This window comes from Martes martes (genome assembly GCF_963455335.1).
Source record: "Martes martes genome assembly, chromosome: 9".
NCBI lineage: Eukaryota > Metazoa > Chordata > Mammalia > Carnivora > Mustelidae > Martes > Martes martes.
Genome location: NC_137896.1, coordinates 14120703 through 14143477, shown reverse-complemented (window position 1 = coordinate 14143477; position 22775 = coordinate 14120703). Strand labels below are relative to the sequence as shown.

Here is a 22775-nt window from a genome sequence, read left to right as displayed (position 1 = left end):
GCGGCGCGCTTCCTGGTCGGCGCGCGGCGCGTTCCAATGACGTCACGGGGCCACTTTCCGGCCGGTGGCAGAGTCGGACTGAAGTTGTGGGGGCTGGGGGAGCCATGGGGGCCACTGGCGACGCCGAGCAGCCGCGGGGACCCGGCGGGGCAGAGCGGGGCGGCCCCGAGCTAGGCGACGCGGGCGCAGCGGGGCAGCTGGTTCTCACGGTGAGGACGCCCCCGGGGAGGCCGGGGCTGGGCCTGGGCTCGGGCCGGCTGGGCCTCGGGCTCCCGGGACCCTGGCCCGCGGGCAAGAGAACGCGGCGGCTGGTGCTGCCCAGGGGGTTGGCGTTTTCGCAGTGCGACGACCTGGATTCAAATTCTGGTGCCGCCCTCCTAGCTAGGTGACGTGAGCCAGTCCTGTCAACCCCTGAGCTCCAGTTTCCTCTTCTGTAAAATGGAGATGATTAGTGCCGCCTCATAAAGTTGTTACAGGGTTGGGGTGTAAATGCGAAGAAAGCGCCCAGCACATCGGCTGCCCCAGAGTAGTCCCTCGGTAAACACTGGTTCTCTTCCTCCTGCCGTCCCAGAAAAGGTGGGTTTGGGACTTTGGAGGCAGGAAACTTTTCCTGAGTTCCTCCACCCCGCAGGGCCTTTCTGCCGCCGCCCTCCCGCCTAACCCAGGGTGGAAGAAGCGCTGAAATTCCCTGAGAAACAGGGGTGTCTAAGTTTAACTTCATACTCACCTTCCACCTCTACCCCAATGTGACGGGCCTCAGTGACATCTGTTCCCTTGGTCCCCGCAGAATCCTTGGAACATAATGATAAAGCACCGGCAGGTGCAGCGAAGGGGCCGCCGCTCACAGATGACAACAAGGTAAGGCTGGTCCTGGGTATTCACCTCCCAGCACCCTTGGGGTCCCCACTGCACAGAGCTGGAAAGAGCTCATCAGCCATTGGAAAGAACACTGGACTAGGAAAGCGGAGACTCAGCTTCTGTAACTCTCTGTTGACCTTGGTTGAATCATTGCCCCCTCTGAATTCAGGTACAAAATGGGGAATCATGGATTCAGCAGTGCCTGAGATCCCTAACATTCAGTCGGCTCTGTGGTTGAGGGCTGTAAAAAGGCAGAATAGCAAACAGTAGGATTTGGGGGTTTTTTGTTTTGTTGTTTTGCAAACAGTAATATTTGTGTCAGGGAAGGGAGAGAGCACAAGATGGACCTTGGGATGCTGATTATATTTCTTGACAGGTCGTGATTAAGTGGATGTTTTCTACAACTACTTGTTAAAGGTGTATAGACTTTGTATCTCATAAAACGCTTTAAAAAATAAAACTCATTTCATAGGGTCATTATGGAAATAGAATAAAAAACCATGTCCGTGTAGTTTGCACAGAACCTGGGCATGTAGCTTGTTTTCAGGTGAAGCTATCTATTATTGTCGTTAAAGGAGCCTGTGTCAGTAATTGGCTGGGCACACTAAGAAAGATATGTCTGGGACATGACCCCTGACTGTGTCTTGCTCCTGAATGCAGTTTCACAGATCCTGCCATCTCCATGGACCTCCTCCGAGCTGTCCTGCAGCCTAGCATCAATGAGGAGATCCAGACTGTCTTCAACAAGTACATGAAGGTGAGAGGGACAAAGAGGCATGGGCGAGCCTTTCCTACATCACATTCCCCTGGATCCCTCTGCTACACACAGATGTATAAAGTCTTCCAGTTCTGAACCCCTGAGAACTTTTACCCCTTTCTTTGGGGGTAACTTGAATACCTCTTCTGCCAAGCTATTTTGAGGATAAAATAATTTAAGTGTAATGTGCTCAGCACCATGCTTCAAACAAGTGTTTTTGTTTGTTTGTTTGTTAAAGATTTTATTTATTTATTTGACAGAGAGATCACAAGTAGGCCGAGAGGCAGGCAGAGAGAGAAGGGGAAGCAGGCTCCCTGCAGAACAGAGAGCCCAATGCAGGACACGATCCCAGGACCCTGGGATCATGACCCAGGCCGAAAGCAGAGGATTTACCCACTGAGCCACCCAGGTGCCCCCAAACAAGTGTTTTTATTATTTGTATAACAGTATCAACATTATTATTATTTAAAATTCCTTTCTAAGCCTCTAAATAAACTTCTGCATGACTCTGCTTGTCCCGTAGATGCTTCAAGCAGCATATTCAGAACTGACCTTTTTCTTTCTAAACCTCTTCTTCTTGTGTTGATTCATTCAAGAAGTATTCACTGAGCTTCCACCGTAATAGCAGGCACTGTTCAAGGCACTGAGGATGTAGCAGAGAAAAAAATGAACAGTGTCCCTGCCCTCTTTAAACAGATGTGTACTACATTAGGGAAGGCCAGAGAGAATGGGGAGAGAGTGACCAGTGGGAAACAGTAAGGCTGTTTCATAGACTGTGCCCAGGAAAGCCACATGTGAGCAGAGGCCTGAATAAAGGAAGGGAAAAACAAGCTATGCAGACACATCAGGGAAAAGCAGTCCAGGCAGGGGGAACAAGGGCAAATGCCCTAAGTTATGCTTGGCACATTCAAAGCAACAAAGTCTCCAGTGTGGCTAGAGCCAGCTGAGCCAGGAGGAGGGTAATAGGAGAGGTAATCAGAGGGGAAAGAGGGGCCCAGTTCATGGAGAACCTTTGAGGCCATGGTAAGGATGTTGGGGTTTGACTCTGAGTTTTGAGCAGAGTACTTAATGTGAACATTTTTAAAGGGTCACTCTGACTGATGTGCAGAGAATCACCTGCAGGAGGAGGCTTGAGATGATGGTGGCTTGAGTGTTAGCGGTAAAGGTGTTGGGAAGGTAGGATTCCACGTGTGTTTTAGAAGTAACAACAAGCTTTGCTGATGATTCAGATGTGCGGGTAAAAGAACGAGAGAAGTGAACGCATCAGTTATCTGCCCTGGGCAACTATAAAAACATCATTGCCACTGGCTTGATATGAGGAAGACAGGAACGAGCAGGGGGGATCAGGAGCTCATTCTGGGACATGTGATGTTTGAATGGGACTACCATTCGTTTAGAAACCGGAAACCAAGGACTCTGCCTTTCCTTCATCTCCCCTGTCCAGCCACAGTCCTGTACAGTCCACTTCACAATCTGTCGTGCCCTTCTTCTTCCTCACCTCCGCCTTGGTTCAGGCCTTCATTTTCTCTTACCCAGGCCCCTCCCGTGACCCCCTACTGCTGCTCTTCTTCCCCTCTTTCATCCCACCCTCCCTGCAGATGCCAGTGACCTCAAAGGTGTAAATCTAAGGCTGTCACTCCCCTATTTAAAATCCCACAGCAGGGGCGCCTGGATGGCTCACTGGGTTAAAGCCTCTGCCTTACGCTCAGGTCATGATCCCAGGGTCCTGGGATCGAGCCCCACATCAGACTCTCTGCTCAGTGCGGAGCCTGCTTCCCCTCCCCTCTCTGCCTGCCTCTCTGCCTACTTGTGATCTCTCTCTGTCAAATAAATAAATAAAACCTTTAAAAATAAAATAAAATCCCACAGCGGTCTCCTGGGTGGCTCATTCAGTTAGGTGTCTGACTTCAGCTCAGGTCATGATCTCGGGGTCCAGGGATCAAGCCCTGTGTCAGGCTCCCTCCTCAGTGGGGAGTCTGCTTCTCCCTCTGCCCTTCCCACCACTCCTGCATGCATGCACTCCCTCTCTCTCTCAAATAAGTGAATAAAGTCTTAAAAAAAAAAAAAAAAAGAAAGAAAGGAAAGGAAAACATATTCTTTCCTCAAGAAAATTTCTCTCTAGGGATGACTGGGTGGCTCAGTGGGTTAAGCCTCTGCCTTCAGCTCGAGTCATGGTCCCGGGGTCCTGGGATCGAGTCCCATATCGGGCTCTCTGCTCAGCAGGGAGCCTGCTTCCCCCCTCTCTCTCTCTGCCTGCCTCTCTGTGTACTTGTGATCTCTATCTGTCAAATAAATAAATAAAAAAAGAAAAGAAAAGAAAATTTCTCTCTAAACGCTTTAACAATTTTGTATTTATCCCAGCAGCATTTTCGAATGCCTTATGCAGGACCAGATTTCATTCTTAGGTGCAGAGTCCACTTACGGTCACCCCTGTATATTCATGACACTGCCCACTTCACAGGCTGGTTGTAAAGAATCCAGATTGTTTTAGCTAGCTTTCACTTAGCCAGTAATCAACACTGAACACCAGTATTCATCTCCAGTTCTTAGGGATTTTATTTTTTTTTCAAGATTTCATTGATTTATTTGAGAGAGAGATCATGAGAGGGAGGAGGGGCAGAGGGAGAAGTAGACTCCCCACTGAGCAGGGAGCCCCACAAAGGACTCGATCCCAGGAACCTGAGATCATGACCTGAGCTGAAGGCAGATGCTTAACCAACTGAGCCACTCAGGTACCCTAAGGTTTTGTTTTAAAGTAAAACTCATCTGACTATTCATTTAATTTTGCCTGAAGAATTTTCCTCTTCACCTCATCAGACTTCTAATCCACACCTTCTTGTACTTCTTCTTAGCTGAACATTAACAATATCAGGCGTTCGGTCTTGTCAAATATAAAATGAAAGAACATCCCCTTGGGAAGTGCCTGGCCAGCTTACTCAGTACAGCATGCGACTCTCTTTTCTTTCCTTTTGTTTTTGGTTGTGGTTTGTTTTTTGTTTTTTGTTTTTTTTTTTTAGATTCATTTATTTATTTGAGAGAGAGAGAGAAAATGCAAGTGGGGAGGGGGTTGAAGGAGAGAGAGAAGTAGACTCCCCACTGAGGGGGAACCCGATGTGGGACTCGATCTCACAATCTGAGATCATGAGCTAAAATCAAGTGTCAGGCACTTAACCAGCTAAGCTACCCGGAGCATGCAACTCTTAATCTCAGTGTCATGAGTTTAAGCCCCAGGTTGGGGGGGAGGGGGCGCCATGGAGACTACTCAAACTTTAAAAAAAGAAAGAAAGAGAGAGAGAGGAAGGAAAGAAGGAAGGAGGAGAGGAGATGAGAAAAGAAAGTACATCCCCATAGTTGTCTCCTACAGTATATAGGTACCAGAATTTTTCTGTATGACACTGTCTTCTGGAGACACAACTTGGACTCTTATGAATGTGTTCCTAGTGCCTCCATTTGGGACCTCCCATCACCTGTCCCTCAGTGTTTTCAGGCTCTGACTCTCCCTCTTCCACAGTGAAAGAAACTTCTGCCTTCCCCTTCCCCAGCTGATTGGGACTGCAGGTGTCCCGGGGCCCTGGTCAGGTCTCATGCCACCCATTCCACACCTTTCTTTTGGCTTGGGCAAGGTCAGAATTCAGTGAGGACCTTCTACTCTCAGGATCTTTTCTGGTCTGCCCTGGGCTGTTCATTGTGGGCACTGGCATTCTTTTTTCCTTCTACAGAAGTAGTGCAGGTATGTTATAAAAATTGAGATACTATAGGTAAGCAAAAAAAAGAAAGAAATTGTCCATAATGTCACTGTTACTTTAATATATATCCTTGCAGTTTTTTTGTCTTTCTGTATTTGCTTTTTGCTGTTTTATTTTTTTTAAGATTTTATTTATTTATTTGACAAAGAGTGAGAGATCACAAGTAGGCAGAGAGGCAGACAGAGGGGCGGGGGGAAGCAGGCTTCCTGCTGAGCAGAGAGCCTGATGCGGGGCTCGATCCCAGGACCCTGAGATCATGACCTGAGCTGAAGGCAGAGGCCTAACGCACTGAGCCACCCAGGCGCTCCCTTTTTGCTGTTTTAAATAAATAGGCTCATTCTGTACCAAACCTTGCTTCCTTTCCTAAGCAATATATCATGAATGCCTTTTCATGTCAAAAACATACTCTCCTATACCATCCTTACTGTAATTTTTAATATTTACATATTTCCTAGTATGGATGTGCCGTGATTTATTTAAGCTATAATTGACAGTTAGGTTATTCTTCAATTCTGCCCTATTTATTTATTTTTTTCTTTTTAAGCAGGCTCCCTGCTGAGCAGAGAGTCCGATTCGGGGCTTGATCCCAGGACCCTGGGATCATGACCTGAGCCGAAGGCAGAGGCCTTAACCCACTGAGCCACCCAGGCACCCCGATTGTGCCCTATTTACACCTTAATGCTGTAATGGCCATCCGCTGGGCACCTCCATGATTGTGATCCTCCTTAAGACAGGATAGAGTGGGAAGTGACCAACTCTCGATCTATCTGATCTGAAAGCCACGTTCGTAATCACTGTTCCCTTCTGTATGAGAGGAAAATAAAAGCTTCTCTCTTGTATTCTGTTTCCTTTAAGTTATTGCAGATTAACAGGTCTTCTGACCTTGTCCTCTGCTGTACTTCTCCCTAGTTCTTCCAGAAGGCAGCACTGAATGTCAGAGACAACGTGGGGGAAGAGGTGGACGCAGAGCAGCTGATCCAGGAGGCCTGTCGGAGCTGCCTAGAGCAGGTGAGACCCAAAGGGACAAGAGATGCAGAGACCTAGGCCCAGGCTTCGTTCTCAGGGCTCTATTAAGAAGTGTGATCGCTTCATTCATGGTACTTGGGGGGATGCCTGATAAGCCACGAGCCTCCAGAGAGGGCCTGGAGCTGCTGCTGACAGAGAGAAGGGAAGTGGCTCCTCTGTACCCAGTGCGGGACCAGTGCTTTCACGTGCACTAGTTTGACACCCCAGAAGACATACTGTAATCCCTAGTTTCCAGATGAAGAAACTGTGGCTCTGAACAAGCGAGAGTTAGGATAGCTGAGCCCTCTCTCACCTCTGCGAGTGGTGACATCACTCTGCAAGTAGTCACAGCCCCTTTTATTACCATGGGGCCTGTCACCCTTTCTGCCTTCCTGCCTCGAGGGGTGTGCTCGGGAGGCATGACATCAAGTCTAAAAATGCCTGTGTTCCCAAAATAGGAGTGAACCTGTTTGCATGTGTCAGCTGTTCTTATTAATAGGAATTGTCAGCATCACCCGCTTCTGTGCTTAACTGTGAAACCACTGGCTCTCAGAGATAGAAATTTCTTCACACTCAGAGCCGCAGAGACGGGTTTGAACTTAGTCCTGGGAGAGTGATTCTCCGGAGATGAGAGAGTCATGTCTCCCAGGAGGTGGGCTGGCCAGCTGCTCAGGCACAGCCTCAGAAAAGAGCAAGACCAGGGCCTGAGCCTCAGCTTTTGAGGGGGCAGAACTCTATCCATTAGTGCTTTTGAGAGGGCAGAACTCTATCCATTAGTGCAGTGAAAGCTGATCCGGTTCCCATGGTTTTGTATTTAAGTCTGCCAAACTCCTAGGAGGCCAGTTCATTACTTCAGTCTGGGACTGGAGCATGTTACGATCAGTTGTAACATCTGCTCATAATCAGACATGGCAGTTTGCGAATGTTCTTCTAAGTTTGAACTGAATCGGGATTAAACTGATAAACCTTCAGTCTCGGTTGCATCCCAGAATGCTTTCTTGAGTTTATTTACCTCTCCAGCTCGTATATATCGTGCGCCATTTCTGTGCCAGGCCCCAGCTGCGCTATGCAAAATGCACACAGGCCTTACCCCAGCTCCCTGATGTTACTCCAGTTATCATTCAGTAGATCTGGAATTACAAACTGTTCTGAGTGCTGTGAGCTCAGGAGGCCATGAAGAGAGTAGACTAGAAGGTACGGAACCTGGAGGCAAAAGGAAGCCGAGTACATCCAAGGGACAAAAATAAGTTAGGGCTGCTGGTGTTGAGGGGGTGGAGAGAATGATACTTGTTGAGGTTGGAAAAGTAGCAGAGGCCAAATCAAGCCAAATTACAGGTGTGGAGTTCTAAGCAGAAGAGCTGCCTACTGAGATTGGCATTTTGAGATCACTTTGGCTGCCATAAGGAGATTGGTTTGGGAATCTGCCCTAGAGACTGGAAGGGAAACGTGTGCAACTCTTCAGGAGTCCCCGGAAGGAGGAGATGAAAGTGAACCGGGGGCATGATCTGTACTCCGTGGATGGGTGCACCTTTCCCGTCTGCTGAGTCCCCACGTCCACCTCCTGGAGTCCCTTGGCGGGTATCGATATGACTGGGAAGCTGGAGTGTGGAACAGACGGTGTGGGATCAGAGCGCAGGAACTGGAGCACAGGAAGGTAGAAAGCCCAAAGTTCAGCAGGAAAACCGATGAATCAAGAAACTTCCAACAAGTCTTTTGACCCTTCTTTTCCTCAGTTTTCTTATCCCTAAAATTGGGAGTAAGAATCCCAGCACCAGGGGTTTGCTGTGAGGATTAAATGAGAAAATACTCATACACGACCAGCACCACGTGGGTGCGTTACAACAAAGAACATACTACACGTTAAATACATGGGAGTTCTGTTCGTGATTATAATACACAGCGGCCTCCCGACAGAGCCTGGTTTTCAGGTAGCCCAGGAAACTTGAAGTTCTTCGGCGTCCCCTCGTCTGAACTTGCACACGTAACTTCTTGTTGCTTGAAAAGATTCTTCACATCGGACGTGAGACAATTAGAGAAGGGTGTTTAGTTTGTTGGGGTTGACTTGATTGGTTTGCACTTCCGACCCCACATCATGCTTCCTAATCTCCTGGGCTACACCTTTCTGGCTATTTCTCAGGGAGAAAAGGCTGATCTTATCTATATCCTGTTACCTTGCATTTTTTTGTTTGCTCGATTTTGTTTGCATGGTAATTGGTTTCTGTTTGTTCATTTTATTTACTTATTTAATTATTTATTTAATACACATCCATTAAGAAAAATTTGGCATGGTAGTTAAGAATGCAGGCTTTCTTTTTATTTGCACTGTCCAGATAGGAGTCCTGGCTTTTTTTTTTTTTTTTTTTTTAAGATTTTATTTATTTAAGAGAGAGCATGAGAGGGGGAAGGGTCAGAGGGAGAAACAGACTCCCCGCTGAGCAGGGAGCCTGATGCAGGACTCGATCCCGAAACTCCAGGATGATGACCTGAGCTGAAGGCAGTCGCTTAACCAACTTTACCAGACTAGCTGTGTTAACTTGAGGCGAGTTACTTCACCTTACTGAATCTCAGTTTTCTCATCTGCAAAATAGGTGTAGAGGTGCTGCACCATAGGATTGTTGAGAGGATTAAATGTTGTAATATCTTTAAAGATTTTAGATCAATAGCAAGGACTCAGTAAATGTTACCTGCTGCTGCAACTCCTCCCACCACCCCCTCATTGCCTATCTTCTAGCTGCACTGGAATCCTTTCTGCTTCTCCAGTACACTGAGCTCAGGGTCTTTGCACTTGCTGTTCTCACTTCTCAGCATGCCCTGTCCTTAACTCTTTATATAGCTGCCTCCTTTTCTTCAGATTTAGCTCAAATATTGCCTCTCGGAGAGGCCTTCCCTGGCCACTTCATCTGAAGTAACACCCCCCCACCCCCGCCACCCTGCCCAGGGAAACCTGGGTGGCTCATCAGTTAAGCATCTGCCTTCAGCTCAGGTCATGATCAGGTCCTGGGATTAAGTGTGCTCAGCGGGGAATCTGGTTCTCTGCCTCCCTCTGCACCTTTTCTGCCTCCGGCCCCACCCCCACCCCCACCCACCCAACCCCTGCTCAGGCTTCCTCTCTCTCTCTCAAATAAATAAAATCTTTTTAAAAATAAAGTAAGGATGCCGGGATGGCTCAGTTGGTTAAGTGTCTGCCTTTAGCTCAGGTCACAACCCCAGGGTCCTGGATCCTGGGATGGAGCCCCTCCTTGGGCTCCTTGCTCAGCAGGGAGCCTGCTTCTCTCCCCCTGCCTGCTGCTCCCCTGCTTGTGCGCTCACTCACTTTCTCTAACAGATAAATAAATAAAATATTTTTTAAAAAATAAAGTAGCTCCTCATGCTCACTCTTTTCCCCACCTCCAGTTAATCTCTATCACCTTGTTGATTTCTACCACTGACTTCAATCAGAAAGTATTAATAGTTCATGAATTTATTTTCTGTCTCCTTTATACCCCCACCTCTGCTCAATGCTTGAGCTTTACAAGAGCTGAGGCCTAACCTTGTTCACTACAGTTTGCCCAGCCCTAGAATAGGACTCTTAACATGGGGGACGCTGAGTGTGTGCTGAATGATTGCGTGCATCAGTGAAGGAGGAAGCGAAGGAACAAATGGCAAATGAACAAGCAGGGTTCCTGCTCTCCTAAAACCTACAGCTTGGTTAGGCAGACAGATGAATTATGTTACCGCAAAACGTGGACATAATTTCACATGGAGACTTGTGCACTCTTCACTGCAACGTTTGGAGGAGGTTTACGAGTCTAGTATTGGACTTAGCAAACTTGGGACCTCCATGCATAGACACCAGGCAGACCGTTGTATAAATCTGGAGCTCAGCGGAGAGGCCACAGCTGAAGAGAAAAACAATCATAGGGTCAACATGGTGTGTCAACTATACTCAGTTTTTTTTTAAGATTTTATTTATTTATTTGACATAGACATCACAAGCAGGCAGAGAGGCAGGCAGAGAGAGGGGGGAAGCAGGCTCCCCGCTGAGCAGAGAGCCCGATGCAGGGCTTGATCACAGGACCCTGAGACCATGGCCTGAGCTGAAGGCAGAGGCTTAACCCTCTGAGCTACCCAAGTGCCCCTGAACTCAGATTTTTAAAAAATTACAGTGTCATCCATGTATAGATGTTAACTGAAGCTGTAAGCATGATGAGAACGGATAGAATACCAAATGGAAGAAGACAGAATGAACCACACTGAGGAAGATGAGCCAGCAAAGAAGGCTAAGAGAGAGTGGCCAGACAAGTAGGAGGAAAAGCAGGGAAGTGTGGCCACAGGAGCCAGTAGGAGCGAGTTTCCAGAAGAGGGGAGTGCTCAGGCTTATCGAATGCTGCTCACGTTCTCTTGTGAGAGAACACAACTCTTCCCGTAACCTACAGGGCCAGGGCCCTGCCTGCCTCATTCATGCTCCTCATTCACGCCTCTCTCCTCTGCCCACTATTTGCCAGGCCATCTTTTTCTTGCCCTCCTCCCCGCTGCTGACACACTTCTCCTCAGCTCTTCTTCTTCTGCCCAGCCCAGCCCAGAAGGCTGCCTGCTCAGCACAGCCTCCCCTGACCGCCTACTTAAAGCAGCCCTCCCCTCGCTAGTTCTGTCACATCTGCCTGGGGTTCTTTCTCCGCACCATTTATCACAATCTGAAATTACCTTGTTTATACGTTTGTTTATTTGCTTATTATCCAGATTGCCTGCAGAGTAGAAGCTCCGCAAGAGCAGGGACTTTGCATGTGCTGCTTCCTACTGTGTCCCCAGTACGTCTACACGGGGAGCTCAGTATTTATTAAATGAAAAGCAGCAGCTTATTGAGGAATATGTATTATGTTAATACATTTAGTTAGGAAAAATAATATATAGTATATATTTACATAGAAAAAAGTAATGAAGAATTTACACTGAAATATTAACAGTAGGGGCGCCTGGGTGGCTCTGTTCATTGACCATCTACCTTCGGCTCAAGTCAGCTTCTTGCTGACTTTTTTACATTATGCTTCTTCCTCTCACGCTCCCCCTGCTTGTGTTCCCTCTCTCACTGTCTCTTTCTCTCTGTCAAATAAATAAATAAAATCTTTAAAAAGAAAAAGGAAAGAAGTATTAACAGTAGTCTGTAGATACAGAGATTTCAGGTTTGGTGTGGGGATTTTTTGTATAGTTTCATCTTTAATTTTTCAGCAATGATCATTAATTATAGTTGACCCTTGAACACAATTAGGTAGGGGTGATGGGCACCAACTTCCTGCAGTGTAAAATACACAAATACACATACATCCTTCCTTTTTTTTTTTTCTTTTTTTAAGTAATCTCTGCACCCAACATGGGGCTCAAACTCATGACCCCAAGATCAAGAGTCCCATGCTCTACCAGCTGAGCCACCAGGGCACCCCCACATATAAACTTTCGACTCCAAAAACTAACAGCTTATGTTGACCAGAACTACCTTACCCATAACATCAACAGCTGATTAACACATATTTGTATATCATATCATTTATAGATTGTATACTTGCAATAAAATAAGCTAGAGAAAGGAAAATGTTACTAAGAAAACTGTAAGAAAGAGAAAATACATTTGCAGTACCGTACTGTTTTTATGGAAAAAAACTGTGTAAGTCAGCCTGTGCAGGGTCAACTGAAGTTTTTAGAAAGAAGGTAGATATCTATGTATATGCATCTCTCAAGATGCTTTTGTACTGATCATGAAAACATTTCAATCCAATCTGGAGTTTTAACCCAGCCGTTACCTACCACAATAGTGACTGTTAACACTTGGTCTTGTCTTTTCAGGCTAAACTACTGTTTTCCGATGGAGAAAAAGTAATACCCAGATTGACCCATGAGCTTCCAGGGATAAAGGTCAGAATCACTGGGTCTGGGATGTTGCAGGGGGAGACCGATGAGGCTGGGAGGCAGGTGAACTCTCTGGGCCCAGGGAGCTTCCACACACAAGGCACTTGTAGGACGAGCTCCAAATGGCGTCATGCTGGGAGAGCTCAGGAGGCCCAGCCCAGGGAGGGGCCCGATGAGGTAGTCTAGGGCTTTGCCTTCAGCAGCCCCTGAACCTGCCAATCCCAGGCACTGGCTCGCCACTGACCCCTCCTTTCCATTTTCCTCCAGCGTGGCCGACAGACAGAAGAGGAATGTGCCCATCGAGGAAGCCCTGTTCCCAAAAAGGTAACTCATCTCCATGCTTTCTGGCTGGAAAAAGACCCTGCGACTCCCGAAGATAGAGGGCTTCCTCCATGCATCACGGGGGCCTTTCTAGCATGAGAAGCAGGACCCCTGGAGACTGTTAACTCTCCCTGCTCACTCTCAAGCATCATTTGGTCTCTTTGGAAAACCATCTCCACCAAGTGACCCTCGGCCTGCCAGTGGCGTGGGGTGGGGCTTCCCACGGGGTCAGGCCTCTGACAGCTGTTCTTTCTGGCAGAGGAAGGGACGGCCTCCTGGACACATGCTGTCAAACGACCGGGCAGCCGCTGGCCTGGTGTGAGTAGGGGCCGGCAGTGCGGGGAGAGCAGGGAGGGGGTGGACCTGGAGGGAGAGAGGCCAGAGATCCCCGCCTGCCAAAATCAGATCCCACTGTTTGAGTCACCGTGGGGGAGGGTTAGTCTGGTTTGAGGGCTGGGGAAAGAAGGCAGCAGGGAGGACATTGTTTTATCCTGCTTTTGCCCCAGAACCGTTCTGCCCAGCTTGATTAAATACCAGAGCTGTTTTTATTGTTAGTTACATACTAAAGGCTCAGAAGGTGTTGTAACTTCTCTAAGTATCTTACAAACTTTACCTTCTAACCCTTACAGCCACCCACTAGTGAAGATATAGTTAATTTTGTAAATCAGGAAACAGACTCAGAATTTTTGTCCAAGGTCAGCCAATTAATAATGAGCATCATTGTACTATAAAGGTTTTGAAGCAACAGAATTTTTTTTCAAATAAAACTTTACGTGGAAGTCTGATTGAGAAAGCCACATCAGTCTGGTTGGGAGCAGCGGGTACCATCTGAAACCACTGGCTTAGGGAGACGGAGCAGTAGAGCAGTAAGGCCGCCACACTGTGGCTTGGTCCTCCCCCCACCTCCACCCAGGCTCGCAAACATGGGGGAGGGGCAGTTGCTGTTGTTCCCTCCTTTTCACAGAGAAGGCAAGGACAGCTCAGAGAGCTTCCTGGACCTGCCCTCATGGCTAGGTAGTCTCAGAGCCAGTCCTAGAATGCCTTTTTGCCTTTGTACCTCCTCAGTGGGTAACCAGGAGAAAAGACCACCAGGGCCAAAGTGAGAGTGTGTGAGGAACTCCTACGACCACCAGCAGGCTTTGTTCCAGTCCCAGGCCTCACCTCGGAGAATTTACCTTTCTTCTTTCCTTCCAATCAGATGGAAACCAAAATCCTGTGAACCGATTCGCCGAGAAGGCCCCAAGGTATGATTATGTGAGCGTGGCAGTGACCACTATCCCAGGGAGACTCAGTCAAGGTTCTGGACCCACCATGAGGGAAGGGGCTAGAGTGTGAGGAAGGTGCACACGCCATTCCAGAGCCATCCCACCTATTCCCCAGCCTCCACCCTGTACCCACATCCCCCTCTGGCCTCCCAGAAGGATCTTAGACAGGGATTGGAACTAGGGGTGTTTAATATAAGACAGGCCCTGCACTAAATCTTTTGTATGTCATCTCCTCTAATCTTTATAACAATCTTCTGAGATAGATTCTGTTACCCTTCTGTGGTGTAGTGTATTAAGTGTAGTTATCGTATACACTTAATACCCTTGAACTTATGAAGGCTCAGAGACCTGCTCAGAGTCACACAGCTGCTAGATGGTCAAGCCAAGTGTCAAAGCCAAGGTCCATTGCCACCAGAGCCTATGGTCTTAACCATTAGCCTCTCTTGGCTCCAGAGAGTTGTTTGCAAGCTCTTTTAGCAGTAGAATCCTTTCTTCAAATAAAGCCACGAATGGAAGCCCAGTAAGGTAGGCGAAAGCTCCACTGGCCTGGCGGAGGCTCTGTCTGGTAGAAATGTTCCACCTCCTGTGTTACAGGCCCTCTCTGCTCTCACACCAGTGACGGTGCCTTTCGTCTTCAACTCTGCTCCCCTCGAGCTAATAATATTGCATTTTCCTGATCTTTGTGTTCCTCTCCGGACATCCCTTCTTCCTCAGCTGTGAGCCTTGTACATGGGCATCCCTCAGGGTCGTCTCGTTGGCCCACTCCTGCACGTCAAGCTCCGTGAGTGCTCTCAAGCATTCACTCTCAGGATCTCAGGGACCAGTGTGTGCCGAAGTCACCATACCTCTTTGTCCCACACGTCTCCTTCTGGTTTAGAATTTACGTCTCCTGCCGTCTGCCAGACCTCCCTGCCTGGAGCTTCTGCAGCATTTCAGACTCAGCCTATCTAAAATTGCAGTCAGAATCTTTCCTCATAGACCTTCTTTGACATTCTCTACTTCAGTCATCTTTCCCTCTTGCCCTCCTTCCCATCTAAATCCCCTCGAGGCCTGGCTGATCCCACTTCCCACATAGATCCCAGTTCCTCTCCCCTCCTTGTCATCCTTACTGCCGTCTGAGCTCAGACCCTTCTCTTGTTTCAGAAATGCTTTAGTCCAGCAACCCCTAAACTGTTCCCTGCCTGTAGTCTTGCCACTTCGAATCCATCAGACGTGTGGGCGAGTGAGCAGTCTTTAAAGCAAATCTGGCTCTCCCTATTTAGCAACCTCAGTGACTCCCCGTGGCCTACAGAATGAATGAAGTGCAGACCCCTGAAAGCAGCACACTTGAGACTCGGGAGGGCCAAAGCCTTTTGCTTTTTCTCTGTCCCCTGCCAAGAGCTGAAGGAAGGGATCCAGCCTACTGCAGAGAGGCTGCGAAGGAACCAGCCAGCTCTTACCTCCTCCTGGTGGTTTTTCTTTCCCACCCCAGTTTATTTTTTGTCTCTCCTCTAGCCCCTATCTCTGAAGCTTTTTAGTGAACTGTCATGTGCCACGAAGCCTCCGGTAAAAACAAAAACAAGACTTTCTCTTTCGGAGGAGTTGGGGGAGGAAGCACACCTGGGCCTCTAGCCCCTCTCTGCTTCTCCCTCCAACCTCATTTGTTGCCTCTCCGTAATCTGTGCTCTGTCTCCTTTTACTTCACAGAACCCCTCGTGGTGTCTCCAGCCTGCCAAGCCCGCTCTCGCTTCCTACCATTCATACTGTACCGCCCTTTCTTCCTCCCCTCTGCCCTTCCAGAATTAACCTGGGAATTAACCTCTGCAAGAGAGCATTCCTGTTGCCCTCCCCCGTGGCATCTCTCACACCCAGCATCCGTATCCCTGCCTGTCTCATGCTGGTTTAATTATCTGTACATAATGTCTGTGGCTCCCAGAGAGCAGAGACTATCTTACTCATCTCTTTATCCCCGATATCTAGCCCAGCATATTGTCAATACTTGGTTTCTTGATTCAGCTGTTCAGAATAGTGGACGAGGATGGTGATAGGAGAAGAGCATTTCCATCCTGCCCACCAGGTAAATCTCACCTCACCAGCCTCTCTATCTTTTGCATAGTGGGACCCAGCCCGGCTGAATGAATCTACCACCTTCGTGTTGGGATCTCGAGCCAACAAGTAAGTTCGAGAGCTTTGGTGCTGAGGGGGAGGGGCAGCTTGGGGGCCTACCCCTAGGACTGCAGAGGCTGGAATCCTTACACTCCTCTGTCCCTTTTCAGGGCGCTGGGGATGGGGGGCACAAGAGGAAGAATCTACATCAAGCACCCGCACCTCTTTAAGGTAGGCGAGTGCAGGGGGTGAGGTGGGCCACCGCAGTGCACACTGGGAGCTCTGGACCGCACAGAGAAGCTTGGAACAGACACTGATCTGGGAGTCAGGGCTTCTGCGCTCTAGTGACCCCTCTGCCCTTAACCTTTACCTTTTGGAATTTACTGAACATTCTGCCCCTCAATAATAGCTACTTTTCTTGTATGCTTATTGCAGACCAGACAGGGTTCAGGCACTGCACTTACTTTATCTCCGCGAGCTATTCTTTAAAACGGAGATGGCTATCATTGTTTCACAAATTAATACATAAAAAAATAAAAACAGGGGCACCTGGGTGGCACAGTGGGTTAAAGCCTCTGCCTTTGGCTCCAGTCATGATCCCAGGGTCCTGGAATCGAGCCCCGCCTCGGGCTCTCTGCTCCGCAGGGAGCCTGCTTCCTCCTCTCTCTCTCTCTGCCTACTTGTGATCTCTGTCTGTCAAATAAATAAATCAAATCTTTTTTAAAAATAAACAAATAAATAAAAACAGAGGTAAAGAAAGGCTAAGTGACTGGCCCAAAGTTACTTAGCTGTAAGGGCCAAATCTAATGTAAGTAGGATTCCAGTCTGGGTCTGTCTTCCCCAAAGCCTGAGCTCTTAACCCTTACCTTATTCAATTGTATGTAAAATAGAGTGGAGCACGGGTGCAGTTCTTACCCTTTTCAGAGAGAGGTCCTTAGGTCTGTCCTATTTAAGAAAATAATGGGGGGGCAGGATAGCAATCACCCCTTAAATGAATTTGTGTTTTTGCCATCATAAAAGTATCCAAATATATTAGAAAAATAGTAGTGCATGTGTGTTTAAGATGTGTTTTTGCACCCATACATAAGGCTTGGGGTCCCAGAATTATGGCTCTACTACATTCTGTGCAAGTTCAGATTCTTTGAAGGGCGGACCTGCTGCTGCTTTTTCAGTCTTATATCCTGAGAGCCTCAGCACCTAGATGGTGTGGCGTACCTGCTATTTCATTTTCCTTTCGGCATCTTCACTCCTGCTGTTACCTCTGATGACCACCCCCACCACCCCCACCACCCCCACCCCCCAACCCCGCTTAGATCTCTGCCTGACTCTTCTGTAGAACCACCTCTTCCAAAACCCTCTCGCATCATCCCCCAAGTGTATGTGCTCCAGCACCTCCTTGGAACTCCAGTAGCACAATGGTTAGGAGTGTGGCTTCAGCCCCGTTTCCACTGCTTGGTAGCCGTCTGACCTTGGTCAAGCGGCTTCACATTTCTTTCTTTCTTTCTTTCTTTCTTTCTTTCTTTCTTTCTTTAATATTTTATTTATCTATTTGACAGACAGAGATAACAAATAGGCAGAGAGGCAGGCAGGGTGGTAGGAAGCAGGCTCCCCGCTGAGTAGAGTCTGATGTGGGGCTGGAACCCAGAACCCTGAGATCATGACCTGAGCCGAAGGCAGAGGCTTAACCCACTGAGCCACCCAGACGCCCCCATATTGCTTTTTCTTTCTTTCTTTTTTTAATTCAGTTTAGTTACCATATGGTGTATTACTAGTTTCAGAGGTAGAATTTAGTGATTAATCAGTTGCATGTAACACCCAATTCTCTTTCCATCAAGTGCCCTCCTTAATGCCCGTCACCCCTCCCCTCCAGCAACACTGTTTCCTAGAGTTAAGAGCCTCTTAAGGTTTGCCTTCCTCTCTGTTCTGTTCTTATTTTATTTTTCCTTCCCGTTTCTGAGCCTGTTTTGTTATCTACAAAAATAGAAAGATACGGTCCAACCTTGTAGGGCTGGTAGAATTAGGGGAGAGTGCAGGAAAGCTCCCAGCACACTGCTGGCACATGGCAAGGCTCCGTAAATGTTCGTGATTACCAGCACACATTCCCAATTCTTCCATCTACCATTTGTTATGAACTGCCAACCCGCATTTATTACCAGTGGGGACGATCTCTCACTGTAATCTTTCCAGTCTAAGAAGTGGAAGGAAGGGGGCACCTGGGTGATTCAGTTGGTTAAACAACTGCCTTGGGCTCCAGTGATGATCCTGGAGTCCCAGGATCGAGTCCCACATCCAGCTCCCTGCTTGGCAGGGAGTCTGCTTCTCCTTCTGACCTCTCCCCTCTCACACTTTCTCTCATTCTCTCTCTCTCTTAAATAAATAAGTAAAATATTTAAAAAAAAAGATTAAAAAAAAAGTGGAAGGAAGATGTTTTTAGTTTTACTTTTCATTCTCTGTTAGTGACGACAGGCATCTTTTCATTCATTTAGCTTCCATTTGTACTTCCTCTGTAAACTGCCTCTTGTATCTTTTGCCCATTTTTCTGTCCTCCTGAAGGCATTATTCAAATTTTTCTTTTCCTTTTTAGCTTTTTTTATTATAGAAATAATATATAAACCCATTCTTATTATAAAAAGACCCAATATGCAGAAACTAGTAGGGAACAAACCACCAAGTTCCCCTTCAGCCTTGACTCAGAGTCTCCTCCCCTTGAGGCCAGCAGCAGCATCCTCCAGGCTCTCCCTGTGCACACACATGGGTGGGGTTGTGTCCTTCAGTGATACTTTGTGTTATTGACTATACACATCAATAGCAATAATACACGTATGACTACATATTGTTCTCTGATCTTATTTTTTTCACCCAAAAATTCATTCATTCACCGAACATGTATTTATTGAGTGCTAAACATTCTCAAAGTGCTAGAGATACAACAGTGAACAAAATGGACACACAAAACTCCGTACCCTCGAAGAGCTAACATTCTAGTACAAGGCCAGATATGGCTTGTGGGCCAGATCCAGCCAGGAGCCTGTTTCTGTCCAACTCAAGTTTTTTATATTTTTAAAGGGTGATTTAAAAAAAAAAGGGGGGGTGGTTCCTGGCTGGCTCAGTCAGTGGAGCACGTGACTCTTGATCTTGGGGTTGTAAGTTCAAGGCCCAAGTTGGGTGTAGAGGTTACTTAAAAATAAAATCTCTAAAAACAGTTAAAAAAATAAAAATGAAGGACATGTGACAAAGATGTATGTGGCCAGCAAAGCCCAAAATATTTATTAGCTGGCCCTTTACAGAAACGGTGGGTTGACCACCTTCAATCTGTGAATAATGTCTCAAAGATTTGTCCGTGTTATTAAATTAAGTCTCCCTCATTTTATTTTTAACAGCTGTGTAGAATTCATAGAATAGATATTCCATAATTTATTTCATTACTCCCCTGTAGTGGCTTTGTTATTACAAATGCTGCTATCCCAAACATCCCTTGTGTACATGTGTGGGGGATTCTGCAGGATAAACCCCTGGAAGTGGGACTGAAATTGGGTTAGAAAGTGCTTACTTTTAAATTTTTTATTAATATTTATATTACTTGGGAAGTGAAATAATTATTTACACTCAAAGGGTAGTAACCATACAGATTTCCCAGCTTTGTCTCTATTTCAAATGTCCTACCTATTTTCTAAAACCTACCTTTATTGAGCACTTCCTGTGTGTCAGATACTGTCTTTACCACTTTTATTAAATGCATTTTTTTGAGTTTTCATTTGTTTATTTGACAGACAGAGATCACAAGTAGAGCAGCAGGCAGAGAGAGAGGGAGGAGCAGGCTCCCTGCTGAGCAGAGAGCCCGATGAGGGACTCAATCCCAGGACCCTGGGATCATGACCCGAGCCGAAGGCAGAGGCTTTAACCCACGGAGCCACCCAGGCACCCCTGTCTTTACCACTTTTTTTGCACGATCTCATTTATCCTTGACAAGCTCCTAAGTATTAATACTGTTGGTTTCACAGATGAAGAAACTGAGTCTCAAGGAAATTGCTGCCCAGGTTGACACCATCTACTAAGAGGCAGGGACCAGAATTTAAACCTAATTCCAAAATGAACTTCTTACCCACAGTGCTATTCTACCTCCCCCAGAGCATGACCTGTCCTGAGTTTTGTTTCAGAAAATATGGTTACCATAACGTTTCACACATCTGGCAAACTACCTCAGGTCATTTTTTGAAAAAGAGTAGACCTCTGGAATAATAGTCACCGGTCTGACCAGTTGCCAGAGTGCTGTGCTTTGAGAATGGAAGGGGTAGGAAATGTGCAAATCTCTAGGATTTGGGTCCTGTCCCCTGGCCTCCTGGGCTCAGCTCCACTCACTGCGAAGAGCTTGGCGAGCCCTCTGCATTCACCGGGCTGGGACACGGTCTTGCCGAGAGTTGCTCTGGGACCATATGAGGATCCTCCCACTAGTCTAACATCTGCGACTTCATCCCTTCCAGTACGCAGCCGACCCCCAGGACAAGCACTGGCTGGCCGAGCAGCATCACATGAGGGCAACAGGGGGGAAGATGGTAAGCACTGTTCACACATGCCCTGTCAGAGACCCACCCAGCCCAGGAGCCATGGGTCCTGCTGTTGGTGACAGCTTCCCTCCGTGTCTGAGACTCCCCGAGCCTGATGAATGTGGAAAGGGAGACTTGTCAGGGTGGAGAGGGCCCTTCCCACTGAAGACTGGACTTACTCCCTGGATTCCCTTCCCACTCACCACTCCCTCACTCCCTCCGACATCATCCCTCATATTCAGATTCTGTTAGCTGTGCATAAGAATGGCAGGTGCCCGACACATGGAACACTACTTTTCCCTCTTGTGCCCATTGACAGATGCTTCTCATGGATCACCACCTCTGCCACTAGACACTGTAGGCTCTTCCCCCAACACAGTGCTCCAGGGAGCACCTCCTGTCTGCAGGAGTTAGCACATGTGGTGAAACCTGTTTGCCACGCCTAGCACCCCCTTCCAGAATCACCTCTGCTTAAAGAGTTCTTAGGTCATCAAGCAACGATCTTGGGAAAACCATGGTTGCGGGTGTTCTGAAACTAGCAGGGCTTTGTCCGTCATATGCGGTGTCCCCCACCTGAGGACTCAGTCCTACCATGGGACTGCTCCTGTTAGAATTCAGGGGCCTTGCAGAGAGTGTGCCATCTCCTTCCTGGCAGGGAAACTATCTTCTGTTTTACTACTGAGCTTACTCCTATACCCCATTTCAGAAGATTTCAGGGAGCTTACCACTGATGGATAAAATGCAACATATGTAAATAAGAAATAGATGGGAAAAAGGAAAGACGGGATCTAACGTTAAGCCATGAGCAAAAGTAGCTTTAAAGGGCGTGGGTTTTTTTAATAGCTGACTTGGGAAACCAGCACACTTCTGTGCATTTTTGCAAATATAACGCTAGGCCTTCTCAAGGACATCTCATTGGTTACAAGAGTTCACAGTGCTCATAAGATGACAGATTACTCCAGGGACACACAATCCTGACCCTAAAACCAGAAAGAACTGTTTCCCACGGGAGATTTTCCCATGTGATGAACAACAGCCTCTGTGTGGTAAGCACACGAGAGGGCTCCCTCCCCCTGCAGCCCATGGCACTGTGCCACAGCCGTGCTGCAGGCCGCTGGTAGGAGACAGCCACACAGCTTCTCACGTTTGCCCTTTTGCCGCGAAGTTCAAAACCAAATCATCTCACTTCCAGACTTAACATACAGCTTCCTCCTCCTGATTCCCCGTTTCCATGTGTGTTTTGCTAGCTCTCTTGCCATTTCATGTTAAGCCACCTCAAAGTCTTTTTTTTTTTTTAAGAGGAGGAGGAGGCTGTAAGGAAGTCGCCCATCCCAGCTCCCTTACCCATCAAGTTTCTGTTTGAGTGAAAGGTTGTCTCAGGAAGCTATTCTCCAGTCTCTCCCTACTCACTCCCCCCTCAACTGTAAATGAGGCCCCTCTCCCTTCCAGCCCTTACATTAAGCACATGTTTAATAAAGTGATACTGAGTTGAAATGAACCAGAGGCCATGATCACTCTCCTTTGCTCTTGCCCTAGGCCTACCTCCTCATCGAGGAGGACATCCGGGACCTCGCGGCCAGTGATGACTACAGGTGAAACCCGTCGTCGGTACCCTGCCCCACCCCCCGCAGTAGCCCCTTGGGATGCGCTTGGGCCTCCACCCTCCCTTGCTTCAACTCTCCTCCTCAATGTCTATTCCAGAGGATGCCTGGACCTGAAGTTGGAGGAGTTGAAATCCTTTGTGCTACCCTCCTGGATGGTTGAGAAGATGCGGAAGTACATGGAGACACTACGGACAGAGAACGAGCATCGTGCTGCTGAAGCACCTCCACAGACCTGACCGAAGCCAGATCCCCTGGCTACTCTTGGCAGCCCTCTTCCAAGACCCTGTCACCCACACGGCTGAGGCCACTGCTGGGACTGCTCCTGGATGGATCTCAGCGGCATTAAGCTGTGCCTGGGCTAGTCTGTAGTGACTCACTACAGAGCACCCTCACACTGGCACGTGGTTCTATATTTCTAAAGTTATTGGGTTAAGAAGCAATTAAACAGTTTGTAATAAACAGACAGTGAGCTAGCTGTGCGGTCTGTTGTAGGGGCTGACAAATGCCAAGCAATCTAGAAGTGGTTGTAGGAAAAAAGAACCAGGTACCCCTCCTCCATCGCAGGCAGTATGGTCCTACTGACCGGTGCAGATCTGCTTTAGGAGACAAAGCTGGGAACACCGTGTACCCTGCAAACCTTCCCTGTTTCTTACTTCTTCATCCTCTAAGGTGTGGAAGTGGCAGAATGTGTTGGCTGGCACTGTGGGGGT

The 22775-nt window shown here is 47.7% G+C and overlaps 1 protein-coding gene across 1 annotated transcript; it reads left to right on the top strand.

Moving 5' to 3' along the window:
• Positions 1-44: 44 nt before the first annotated feature.
• On the top strand, positions 45-22537 carry DNTTIP1 (deoxynucleotidyltransferase terminal interacting protein 1). The gene is made up of 13 exons (XM_080814038.1): positions 45-209; positions 788-858; positions 1519-1615; positions 6271-6369; positions 12184-12252; positions 12514-12570; positions 12827-12885; positions 13766-13811; positions 15928-15986; positions 16088-16148; positions 20399-20470; positions 21998-22053; positions 22163-22537. The coding sequence occupies exons 1-13, from the start codon at positions 105-107 to the stop codon at positions 22299-22301; spliced, it is 990 nt and encodes a 329-aa protein (XP_080670164.1). The 5' UTR covers positions 45-104; the 3' UTR covers positions 22302-22537.
• The last annotated feature ends 238 nt before the right edge of the window (positions 22538-22775 follow it).